Here is a 13,039-nt window from a genome sequence, read left to right as displayed (position 1 = left end):
CATTGATCGGCTGCCTCCTGCACGCCCCCCGCTGGGGATTGAGGCTGCAACCTGGGCATGTGCCCTGACCAGGAATTGAACCTCCATCTCCTGGATCATAGGTTGATGTTTAACCACTGAGCCACACTGGCTGGGCAGGGGCTCATGAATTTTAAAATCCACATAAAAATGGTAAGCTTGGGAAGAACCATGTTTAAGGCACAAATGTTGAAAAGGAATTAATTATGAGTCAAAATCAAGTGGAGGCTTTATTCATAACTTGTTTGCTTAGTCTTAGTGCCACAGTCTGGGTTCTCTTAGAAGCAGACTCTGAGATAAGGATTTGAGTGTAAATTTACTTGGGAGTTGATCCTAGAAAATATCAGAGGCATGAGATGGGAGGGCAGAGTAGGAAAGTAAGACAGAAAAGGGAAGGAAATGAACAAAGGATGTGTTACAAATCAAATGAAACTTGACTCCACCAGGCGACAGTGTGTCTTAGAGTTATATCACCGGAAGGGAAAGGAGTTGGAATATTCATCCAACTTCTGTCAGTCATTGGTCAAGGATGTTCTGTGGGGGTCATGGTCCAGCAAATGGGTAGAACATCATACTCTAGTTTTGTGGAATTAAAACTGATTGACTAAAAATTATTTACTACATGTGGCGGAAAAGAAGATGTGATTCCCCCTTCAATATGGTTATGAAGGAGGGACTACAGTTAGCCACCAGCTGCCAGTTGTTAGCCCCTCAGGGTCCATCTCAGCTTTCCAGCCAAGGCCATCCTATTCTCAGAGTGGCCCCCATCAATGGCTGATCAAGGTCATTTATGTCCAATGTGGGACTTTCCTGATGGGCAATCTAAGACTGGCAGAGCTTCATCAGGTTTTCCTTACAGTCTGACGGCTCCACCTATTCAATCCAGTTTCTTCTCTTTTCCTTTCACGATAAACCTTTTGCATTCCTAACTCCCTCTCAGTTTCTACCTTCCTTAAGAACCCAACCTGTGACACTGTATTTCATGGAATCTAAGACATCATCATTATTGTTTTTTAATCTTCACTCGAGGACATGCTTAGAGAGGAGAAGGGAGAGAGAGAAACATCGATGTGAGAGAGAAACATTGATTGGCTGCCTTCAGTATATACCTTGACCAGGGATCAAACCCACAACCCAGGTATGTGCCCTGATGGGGAATCGAACTGGCAACCTTTTGGTGCAAAGGACAACTGACAACTCAACCAACTAAGCTACTCCAGACGGGCTAAGACATCATTATTATATGCCACTTAAAAACAATGCCGGTTAAACCATGGCACACTAATGATTGACAGAGAATAGCTGTATTTCAGAGATGTGAAAAGCTGTGTGTTCTAAAATAGGTAAAATGTAGTAATTATATTTTACTTTAACTCCCATTTCTAATCTCAGCCACCTAGAAAAACCTCTGGTGGCTTCATTTACCTAAAAGAAGCAGCATGGGAGTAGCCAGATCCCACTGGCCTGCACTTTGGTTGAAAATTCAAGTGGGCCATCCTTAGAATTAGGCAAGTTCCATTTGCCTCTTACAGCCCTTGTTGAACAAGGGACAATCAGTGGATCACCTCTTCTGACCAAGTTCTCAGGCTGTGGTCAGAAGAGTCTCACATCTTGTGGGCAAAGCAAGGGATCAGTGGAAACCCTAAGAGAACATGCCTGCTGATGTACACTGGCCCTGAGGCAGTTCCCCTTCTGAGGCACCGGGTTGCCATAAGGTCCTGCAATCACGCACCTGAATTCTTGCAGGGGAGACAGTCTCGTTCTGTATTCCCCTTTTTCCACTGAGGATAGATCTGAGCAAACAATTTCTGACACAAGACTGGGATTAAGTTGGTACTACCTGACTTCTCATTGTAAGCTGCTGCTCCAGCACCCTGTGAAAAAAAATGGAAACTGAGTGACTACAGATTACTGATAACAAATACAGTTTAATAATCACAACGCAACAGAAATTCTACTAAAAGCCCTGGGTTTGAGGGGGAAGTGGAACACGTTTGTTCATTTGTTTAATCTGTGTGCCTGACATACTTGAAATACTAAATGTTTAGCAAACATTGACCCTATGCGGCTTCCTAGGGGGCCAATCAATGCATTTCTAATTCAGGCTGAGCTGAAGGGTTAGAGATTAACACTGGTAAAGGCCCAAATGTCACAGACCAAAATGACCCAAAGCTTTCTGACAGACCTCCAGTTTCCAAAGGCTTGTGGGTTTTTTCTAGACAGAAGACTTGGGGACATGAGCTTCATCAGCTACACCTCCCCATCTACCAGTAAGGACCCACTTTCAATTACTTATTTCATGACAAAAGCATGAATGTAGAATTTTATGGTTAAACATATGAGGTGTTTTTTCTCTATTTCTTTGTTTTTATTCTTCCTCCACAATCCTCCTCTTCCCATCCTGCAAAAGCAGAATTGCTGAATAAGTAGACAAAATAAAAATGACACCAAGGGCACATTTTTACAAATCATCCATCCTCCTGGTGCCTCCATTGATTAGATTAGCGTATTCTTTATTCCCTTTGTCTCACATGGTGTAAGGAGAAACTTTTATTGGGCTACTAATACCAAACCAAAGACCCAGATTTCTTACTGTTATAGGAAGAACTATTCATGTGCTGATCAAAGTTCATGATTTATATACGTTTATATATAAGTACTTTTACCTTGGAAAAGTCCATCCTCCAGGGCCCTGGGGTCTTCAAATCTTTACACTCTGTTTTGCTTTTCCAATATAGACTGCTGTTCCCAAATATGGGGGCCCACTTCTAGGAATGAACACAAAGGATGCAATAAGCATTGACCAGCATCTTAGGGAATTTGGTAAGAATGCATCATAGGAAGACTGAACATGATTTCTGATCTTGAGTAGGTTTTAGTTTTACTGGTGAAAAGGCAATATTGTTTTGCTGCTATAGTTACTATTTACCTTCTAACCTTTACAGAGAGGTTCCAATTGAAATCGTAATGACAATTCAGAGAAGGGAAAGAGCCATGTGGGCTACAGCAAGGAAAGCTTTAGGGAGAAAGTGAGACTAGAACCAGACCTTGAAGGATGGAACAGGTTCTTACATAGTTAGAAGAGCAGATTGATACCAAGTGGTAAGACTGGGCACAGCATTCAAAAAAGCAATGAGGAAAAACAAGCCTTATGAGTGAGTGTAAAGAACCTTGGAGAGTGTCTGAAGAAAGGAACTGTACTTACGCCTATCAGGGTGTGTGTACTGAGTTTGTAATAAATTCCTTGATCTAATAAGGAAGGGGAATATTTGGATAAAAATCAGAAACTCTGGAAAAACTATTTTAATGATTTTCCATCTAATAGGTAGAAATGAAAATGCTTAACGACACAGTAGCCTATACTTGCTGCCCACATAGTTGCCAAAAGGCCTCTAAAATGATTTTCAATGCCTTTGCAATAGAAAAATTTTGTGCGGCTATGTACAGCATCAAAGCACTATTATTCTTACAGGTCAGGAAAAACAGCAAGTCCCGAACAATCCTACAGTAAGAGGACAAGATGAATTTTTGCCTCCAGAGGGCACTGCTGTTTTCACAAAAGAAGGAAGTCTGTGTTTGCTTTGGCAGCAGGCTTCCAGTGGGCTTTTGCTTTAGATGGTATTTCACTTGTTTTTTCCTTTAGATCAGGCTTTAAAGGCATAGGGATAGACTTGAAGGGGGAATATTTAATCCCCTTCCCAACTTTCCATCACTGGTTCCTACTGTGTTCTTTTCTCTGCATGGGCAACATGAAGAAGTTGACTCTCCTCCATCCATCTGCCTGCTCAGCCCACTGTAGTGGGCTCCTGCCTCACTCCCAGCACTCCTCTGAAACTGATCGTTAGTGTCCTCCATGAGGTTAATCCCAATACACTCTCTTCTGTTCTAATCTTTGTTTGACCTCTTTCTTTGGATCCTAAAACTCTGCTTTCTTAGCTTCTCCTATGCCATCTTCCAGTGGTTCTTTTGTAACCTTTCACTTTACCTTTATAGGCCTTTTGCCTAGATTCACCTCCCTACCCTTATATGACCTCCTCCAAAATCCATGCTTTCTCTCCTCGACTCCACAGTTCAATCAATGATACACCATTTATCTACTCAAGTCAGAAATCTAGAATCTTTTCTTTTGTGCCATAACCAACCCATCAACTAGGTTAGAACACCTAAGTCACTCATGCCCCTACACTCCTTGCCCACTGACCACTTCAGGGCCTCAGGACCTCTTGCCTGAGCTATGTCAATACACTCTCTTTAAAGATTTAAATGTATTCAATTTACATTTTATTTTTGGATAGGTATTATGTTTCCTGGATTCAATTTAGAAGTGTGAAAGGCTCCCTCCGACCCCTAACTGCAGAATCGTAAAGTCTATGCAGTTGTAATTCTGACAGTACTGCCAAATTGCTCTCCATAAAGACTGACCCATTTCCAGTCTTACCAGCCATGTGAAAAACCTTCTCTGGCCTCTCTGCCTCTGTTGATCCCTGCTTGGAAATGTGTCCTCCACATGGCTGTCAACACCATTTTTCTAAAATGCACATCTGACAAATCACTCTCCTGTTTCCCCTGCTCACAACCCTTCCATTTCTCCCCACTGATCTTCCAAGACCTTTCACTACCTAGACCTGTGCTATCTGTCCAATGTGGGCCATGAGTCACATGCAACTCTTAAGCTTCTGAAATGTGGCTAGTCCCAAAACTGAGATGTAAGTGTGAGATAAACACTGGATTGAAAAGACTTAATATGACAAAAGGAATGTAAAAATATGTCATAAGTTTTAACACTGATTACATAATGAATGATTAATTTAGGATGTATACAAATTAAATGATTAAATTTAGGATATAATGAGTTAAATAACATCATTAAAATTGATTTCACCTGTTTATACTTTTTAAGTTATGGCTCATAAAAGCTTTTAAATTACATATTTGGTTCCATTATATTTGTACTAGACAGCAATGATCTAGCCCCTTCCTCCATCACATCCCTTACCCATCTCATTCTCCTCCAAGGCTCCAGTGCTCGGTTTGTGCTTCAGGTCACAATGGTCCCTGTGTCTCAGATGCCACCCACCATCTCCCCACCTCCCTTTACTCTCCGGTGAGGTGAGGGGCTCCATGATCACCTTTATTCCCTAGTACACAGTGGTCCATACTGTTTGGTCAAGTCCAGGAATGAGGGCATGCAGACCCGGAGAGCCAGTCTAAAGGCTAAAGTTGGAGGGAGGTAACAGGTGATATGTCATAACGCAAGTGAACGCAATTTTTAAAAAAATGCAGGTATTAATCTGAATTCCAAATGGGAATTACATTTTAGCTGCGTTTAATGGTAACACCACCAAGAGCTCAAAGTAATCACCGACTCAGGAGAAACTTGGACTTCAGCCTCTCCCCGGTCTCATCCTCACATGGGGGGCCTGGCCCTGGCGCCCGCCCAAGCCCGCGCGCCCGCCCAAGCCCGCGCCCAAGCCCGCGGGAGAGGAGACCCCCGGGCGACGGTCGCCCACCGCGCGGGGGACGCGGACGCTACCCACTCACCAGGCGAACTGTCGAGGAGAAGGCTGCGAGGAGAGGAGGGGGAACGGCTCTGCCGGGAACGGGGAGGGACCTTCGGGAAAGCGAAACTGAAACTTTGCAGCCCCGGAAGGCGGGGCGGGACGCACCCCTGCCTCAGTCCAGGCCCAGCCACGTCCGGAGCCGCCACGGCAGCCCCATGTCCGAAGCCATGGCCTCGGCGCCCTGCCCGCCGTCCCCGCTGCTCGTTCGGGTGTCCGAGCCCGGCCCCCCGACGAACGTACGTCGGAAGCTGGAAAGCTACTTCCAGAGCCGGCCGTCGGGCGGCGGGGAGTGCACCGTCCGACACCTGGGCCCCGGCACCCCCCACACCTACCAGGTGGAGTTCTTGGAAAGGGCAGGTGAGCCCCAGGCCTGGGACTGGGGGCGCAAAGGTCGTCCCTGGGGCCCAGCCCCGCGGGGTTGCGGGCAGGCCCGGCGGGCCGACCCAGGGGAGAGGGTGGGGGAAGGTGTGGCGCGTCTGGTGCGGCCGCAGCAACCGGGGGCTCTTGCTGCCAAGAAACGCCGCCCCCGGTGGAGGATCGAGCCCAACGCGTCTGGTTGGTGACCTGGCCTGACGGGGCCACCTTCCAGCAGGCCGGTCCTGACTCGTCTTTCTCAGCTCCCCGAAGAACACCTTTTCCTTCCCCCCACGCCTGTCACCCTTTGCCATTTAGGTATTGCATTTTTATGTTTTAAACAACTGTTCCATTGATTTATTTTTGAGGATTACAAAAGTAATATATGCACACTATAGAAAAGAGAGAGAAAAGAATGAAGAAGAACACCAGTCTGGTTCTTCCAGCCTTTTTCTATGAATGTCAGTAAACACATACGGATAATTACAAAATTCTGAGTCTGCACTGTTCACTCCCTGTTTTTTAATCTACTTTATATGAGTATTATTCCATATGAGTATTATTCCATATGACTGAAAAGGGAAACCGAGAGAGTTTCAGAGACGACTTTTCATGAGTTGTTGATGTTTTATTATTATTGAGCTTTCATTTGTACAGTAAAACTGAAGCTGCCCACCTGTGAGTTTTGAATAGCTCCCTCACATCCCTATCGCAACAGGCCATCCCAGCATGCAGGGAGCCCGTACTGTGGGGTGCTTGGGCAGGGTGCAGATGCCTGAATAACACGATTATTTGAAATCACTCCCATGTCTATGTGTATGTGTGTGTTTAATGTCTCCACTGAAGCTAAGGAGCGAGTGTTGAAAAAAGGAAAGCACCAAATTACAGTTGACGACAAACTTGTGACTATTTTCCTGGAACCCTCTGAAAATCCAATAGAGGAGAATGGAATGTCTCAAGTGCAAACACCATCACAGGAAGGGGCTAAGTCTGGTGAGAAGCATCCAAATGAAGAACATATTCCTAATGCTGTGGATTCCCGTGTCCAAAAGGTGAGTATTGAAAGAAGCAGCTGGGTATGTACTTGCAACTTTCTCTCCAGTCACCTTGCTTTCATTATTGGTCCAACAACCATTGGCTAAGCCAGGCACTGTTTTAGGCACTGGGGCACAGAGGATAACAGGTCCCTGCTGGGGGTGGGGAGCTACATAGAAGGACAATAAAACAATTTTAGAGAGTGCTGTGTGCCTTAGACAGTGACTGGGCCAGAGCAAGGAAGGAAAGGAGATCATGCTACTTGTGACCAGGAGTCAGAGACAAATTCTCTGAGGTGACATTGGGCCTGAGACTTGAATGAGAAGGAATCAGCCATGCAGAGTCATTTGACAAATCAATGTGACAGTGTGTGCTAGGCACTGTCACAGGAGCTGGGGTTATAGCCAGGAACACAGCAGACCCTGCCCTCAGGTACCTTATGTTCTAGTGAAGGAAAAAGACACTAATAGTAAACAAATAGATTTATAATAAAATGTCTGCCAGTGACAAGTGCTAGGAAGAAGAATACAGCAAGATAAATGACAGAGGGAAGCACAAGAGCAAAGACCTCAAGACAGGAGCTTACATCTTGAGCTCCAGGAGCTTCAAGGAGGGAAGCCAGTGTGGCTAGGGCAGTGAGCAAGGGAGAGAGTGTTATAAGAGGAACTTTGAGAGGTCAGATTTTGGGGGATGAAGGTAAGGACTTTGGATTTTCACTTAAATGTTAGGGGATTCATCAGATAGTTTTGAGCCAGGGGAGTGGAATACTTTGATTTGGGTCTCTAAAGGATCACTTACGCTGCTGTGTGGATAACTGATTGTAGGAAGGGGCTAGAGTGGAAGGTCAGGGTCCAATTAGGAGGATTTGCAGTGGGCCAGGTGCAAGACAATAATAGCTTGGACTCTGGGTGGTCCCGATGGAGGTGTGTGAAGTGGCTGGATTCAGGAAATATTTTGAAGGAAGATCTAGAATGAGGATGTTACATGCAGAGGAAATAGCATGTGCAAAGGCCTTGAGGGGGAACAAAACATTAGAAATCTTGTTTTTTTTATTCCATTCAATTTGCCTGTCTTTTTTTTAGCCTAATTTGTTGTGCTTGCCTTATACTTGAGCATCTAAAGGCTAGGGTTTAGAGAGTCCAGCAACACTTCATCCACTTAGGTGTTTAGTAAAATAAATAAATAAATAAATAAGAGGTGGTTGAAGACTAGAAAAAAAGTAATAGGAAAAAAACCGTATTTCTCAAATTTATGACTCCCTTCCAGGCTCTCAGACTTTTGTGAGAACAACAGCAGCTTGCATGGAAAGACAAAATGCCTTCCCTCCACCCCATTCCCCAAGGTCAAACAGATAGTGGCAGCTCTAGAATCCAAACTGCTTGTCCACAGAGCCTTTAAAAGTGTTCATGCCCAGGCTCTACATTTACATCAGAATCTCTGGCGACGTGTCTGGTCGTTGGCCTTTTTTTTTTTTTCCCCCTTTTAACTTCCCAGGTGATTCTGATGTGCAGACAGGGTGGAGAACCTCTGGGTGACAGTGTGCTATGTCCTCTGTGAAAAGGATTTGGAAGAAGTCACCCTCTGCTAAGTTGTTGTTTCTCCTGAGAGGAGACTGTGGGCTTGGGTGTCTGAGAGATTTCATTTGTTCCTTTTAAATTTCAGATCTTCCTCAGTGTCACAGCTGACCTGAACTGTAACCTGTTCTCTAAAGAGCAGAGGGAACACATAACCACTCTCTGTCCCAATGTCAAAAAAATGGAGGGCTATGATGGAATTGAGAAGGTGTGTGGTGACTTCAGAGATATTGAAAAAATACATGGCTTCTTCAGTGAGCAACTCCTAAAAAGTGAGCAGAAACACGAATCATCCCGTTTGACAACAGAGAGGGAGCCACCCCATCAGTTGGACCAGAACAGCTACGGTTCTCTCTCTGAACCAAAAACGAGGTCAGAAGGAAAAGGCAACTGTTATGAAATTCCCCTGCCTTTCTTCGAATACTTCAAATATACCAATCCTGAAAAAATGGAGTCAATAGAGAAAAGATTTGGTGTAAAAATAAAAAGCTGGGAGAGTTCTCTGAACACGATCTCTTTAGAATTCACCTCAAGTCAATCACATGACCTCAGAGTAGCAGCTCAAGACTGTTTTATCAGTGAATTTCAGAAAATCATGGGAACTACAAGGCAGGAAAGTGTTGCATTATCAGACAGTAAGCAGGCAAATAAAATCAAACAGGAATTGAGTCACCAGTTTGAAAAGCTTTTTATAAAGGAGAATGGAGCAGAATTAACTCTCCTTGGGACAGAAAATGACATTTCAGCTGCCAAACATTTTCTTGCCCTCCGAATCTCTGAAAGTCTTGTCAAGGCACCTGTGAAAATATTGACTCCCAGGTGCATGATGAATGGAATTGAGGTTGACATAGCTCACTATAAGCTTTTAGAAGCTGAATTACTCCAGGAGATATCAGAGATAGAAAAAAAGTACAACACTCAATATAAGGTTTTGGGGAAAAGTCAGAAAACCTACATTATATTTGAACCTAAGGACAAGGAGTTAGATTTGTCTGTGCATGCTTATGCAAGTTTCATCGATGCCTATCAACATATTTCTTGTCAGCTGATTAGAGAAGTTCTTTCACTGAAACCTCTGGGCAAGGAGAGAAAGAACTTGTTTGGGACCAAGTTCACTGTTGACTTTAGAAAAAAGCATCCAGGGGTACACTTGTTGCTAAATAAAGAATCAATAACTTTTATTGGGCTGCCAAATCACCTTGTAAAGGCAAAGCAGTATGTCTTAAACACAAGGGGAATACCCCTGTTAGCTGGAGAGAAGTCAAATGGGGATCATGAAACACCCATGGACGTTGATAGTAATGATTCAGAAACAGCTTTACCAACATCCCAGCGCTCTGCCAGTTCTGGGGCGTCAGGAGTAGACAAGGAAGAAGATCCATGTCCCATCTGTATGGAGCCCATTAAGAACAAGAAAGTGCTATCAAAGTGCAAGCACGAATTCTGCACCCGTTGTATCGACCAAGCCATGGTGTATAAGCCAGTCTGTCCTCTGTGCCAGGTTCCCTATGGTGTCCAGAAAGGAAATCAGCCAGAGGGAACCATGAAGACCCGTTACCTAAAAACTTCACTTCCAGGTTATGAAAGCTGTGGCTCCATCGAGATTATTTATGAGATGAAGGGAGGCATACAAACAGTAAGTGTTTCTGAGATCTCTGGGTTTCTTTCTAATGTGCTAGGATTACCAGCACACAAGAGACTGTGCTGTTACCAATTAGTGGATTTTGCAGGGACTTATTTCCATGGTCATAGGCAATCGCTTTAAGTAGTTATGAAAGTAACAGTGTTTGCTTATAACTTATCTCTTGTGTCTATTAAGGGAGAGAAGGGGTGGGTGATGATTATGTGTCAAGGTGGGGGGAGTCAGGAAGATGGATGATATTCCCAGCATGAATTTAGGGAAAGAGGAGAAATATGAACTAATGGGAATATGAGCAAACCTTTAATACTTTTTTTTGCTTTTGATTTGCTCTATCTGCATAGTATAGTAAAATTTAGACTCGGAGTGTTTTCACGTGACATTGTTTTGTTTTCACACAGAAAGAGCACCCAAACCCAGGATTTCCATATTCTGGAACACTGCGAACTGCATACTTGCCTGCTAACAAGGAAGGAGAAGAGGTTTTGGCACTGCTTCGTAAGGCCTTTGAGCAAAAGCTAATTTTCACAGTGGGGACTTCTCGAGCTTCAGGAATGTCAAATGTCATTACATGGAATGATATCCACCACAAAACGTCCCAGTATGGCGGACCAGCAAAGTGAGAACCTTTTGAAATATAATACTTGCTAAACAGAATTTAGAGGTTGTAAACTATGGCAATTTGAGGATACGGCTATCAGGGACTCTTTTTCGCAGTGGGATTGGATATAGTACAGTATTTTGAGAGATGTTAATCTCAAAGGCAAAAAGATTGGTTCCCATCACCTTCTACTCTCCCAACCAGAAAGCATCATACAGTTACTAAATTTTTCATCAAAGGCAGGGGTCTTCAGAATCCAGGATCAGTGATATCTCAGATGACTTGATTTGAGGTTTCCTGTTTATTTGAAGGGTAGATCCTAAGAATGTTATTTACTTTGCCTTCTTTTAAGAGCATCCTTTCTTCTACCCTCTCCTCCATCATTCTGTAGAGATCCTTAATTCACTTCGCTAATAGTACTTTAGAAAAACTCTTATTTAATGTTGTGGAAGTTGTGTTGTAGGCAACCCAATTGTTCCTAGTGAAATTCAGATAGAATACCTCAGACCCTTAGAATTCAAAAGGGCCCTGAGACTTTTGCAAATTTTCCAAATTTGAAAATCCTCTTGTAGCATATACTACATTTTTATATATAAAATATAAATATATATACTATATTATATTTTTATATATAACATGTTTTTATATATATTTTATAGTATAGTATAAATTTATAGTATAGTATAATTTCTTGGGAGTCACTGCTTACCACGAGCTGAAAATAAAAATATCTTGTTGGAAGGCAGATCCTAGACACACAGTTAGGCTTACTCACTAGCTAAATGACTCACATCTGCACACTTACAAATAATTATAAATCATCTGCCGCAGGATTGCTTGTTAATGTTTGCAACACAATGTTAATGCCAGTTACCTGCTTAACAGATTCTTTAAAATCATGTGTGATAAAGCTAAAGGGCTTTTACTTCTGCAGGTTTGGCTACCCTGATGCTAATTATCTGACACGCGTCAAGCTGGAGCTGAAAGATAAAGGAATTGAGTAAGAAGACTGCTGGCAGGATATCTTGAGCCAAGCTTTCAAAAGACACGGTTGAAGAAGCAGAGTACATACCAATCTAAATCCTAATGTAGAAACACCTTTTTAAAATGCTCATCTCAAGGGGATTCATGTAAGAGCAAGAATCTGATAGTCTGTCATTTCTGGAGTCTTACTTTTTATGAAAGATAAAAGCCCCAAAGACCTGTGTGATTTTTTGCTGCAGAGGTGTTGTGCCTCGTTCTTGTGTCATTGTTGGGGAGAGAGGGGAATGGAGTGCTGTGGGTCTGAAATCATCTTCTGTGCTCTTCATTTGAAATACTAGCTGCCAATTGGTCCTCTTTTTATTACCATCTCTGGGGTGGTCCTTTAGTTTTTTGTTTGCTGGTTGGTTGGTTTGCCCTTTAAGTACCCTAAAGGTAAAATCCTAGTGTGAATGGGGGAGGGGGGTATGGGGGAACGCTTTGGCTATGGTAAATTATTAAAAGACACATGTTCCCCTCCCTCAAGGCCAGAAAAGTTGCCAGGAGCAAAGATTGTGCAACCTTGGGTAATAAATAGCATAAGGCTATTTGTCATGACTCAGAGCCTGGTATATACAGTTGGTGCTTAATAAGTTTTTGCTGCCTGACTCGGGGTTAATACCCCAGCAGAGGGATATGTGCTCCCTAAATCTTTAGCAGAGGCAGGAATAAGGAATCCATTTCTAGAATCCTCACCCTGATTTGAAAAACTGAGTTTCTTATCTGGTCATCCACATCCCAGCTTCTCTCCGAAAAGGATGAACAGGATGTCTTTTTCTTTCCCTACGGATACACATATACACACACATATATTTTTGGTTAGAGGGTAATAGTCAATATTTATTGTGGACTTATTTTATCCCCTTTATAAGATCTTTATATCTGTGTGATTGATACTATTAGTACCCTCATTTTATAACTGAGAAAACTAATGTACAGAAAGGATACCTTGACAAAGGTCACATAGTTAATTAGTAGAAGTGCTGGGATTTGAAGGAGATAGTCTGTCCCCACAGCTTCTGCACCCCAGAGCTATACTGCCTCCCATAGGGGGACTTCTCCTCCATGGAGCTGGCTGGGGAGTGCCTATTATTCCGGGCCTCTCTCAGAAATGCATTTCTACACAGTGCTCACAGCAAATTTCCCCTGAAGAAGTCCTATTTGAAGAATCCAGAATCTCTTCCTTTGTCCAGAGAGTTGAGGAAGCTTAAACTAAATGGTAGCCTTTTTTTTTTTT

At 43.2% G+C, this 13,039-nt stretch overlaps 2 protein-coding genes across 7 annotated transcripts in view; one reads left to right on the top strand and one right to left on the bottom strand.

Annotated features, from left to right (window-relative positions):
- Positions 1-5,635, bottom strand: part of PARP9 (poly(ADP-ribose) polymerase family member 9) — a 28,729-nt gene extending 23,094 nt beyond the window's left edge. Inside the window, exons 1-3 of one of the 6 annotated variants that reach the window (XM_081139167.1) lie at positions 5,560-5,635; positions 2,685-2,786; positions 1,751-1,892 (exon numbers count right to left, since the gene is read on the bottom strand). In XM_081139167.1, coding sequence (XP_080995293.1) covers positions 1,751-1,892; positions 2,685-2,699 — 157 coding nt within the window. In that variant the 5' untranslated portion in view covers positions 2,700-2,786; positions 5,560-5,635. Of the gene's footprint in view, positions 1-1,750; positions 1,893-2,684; positions 2,787-5,014; positions 5,233-5,559 lie in introns of those variants that run through there. The other 5 variants (XM_081139169.1, XM_081139171.1, XM_081139166.1 and 2 more) reach the window with 5 other exon arrangements.
- Positions 5,636-5,734: 99 nt separating this feature from the next.
- On the top strand, positions 5,735-11,900 carry DTX3L (deltex E3 ubiquitin ligase 3L; the record flags this gene model as incomplete). Its single annotated transcript, XM_081139172.1, is given in 6 exon segments — positions 5,735-5,936; positions 6,780-6,985; positions 8,631-10,178; positions 10,583-10,800; positions 11,717-11,783; positions 11,785-11,900. Coding segments are annotated over 6 exon segments (2,268 nt in total). The 3' UTR covers positions 11,812-11,900.
- Between the last annotated feature and the right edge of the window lie 1,139 nt (positions 11,901-13,039).

This window comes from Miniopterus schreibersii, assembly GCF_964146895.1.
Source record: "Miniopterus schreibersii genome assembly, chromosome: 5".
Taxonomy (NCBI): domain Eukaryota; kingdom Metazoa; phylum Chordata; class Mammalia; order Chiroptera; family Miniopteridae; genus Miniopterus; species Miniopterus schreibersii.
Note: the sequence above shows the minus strand (reverse complement) of the source record. Positions and strands in the feature narration are given on the sequence as shown.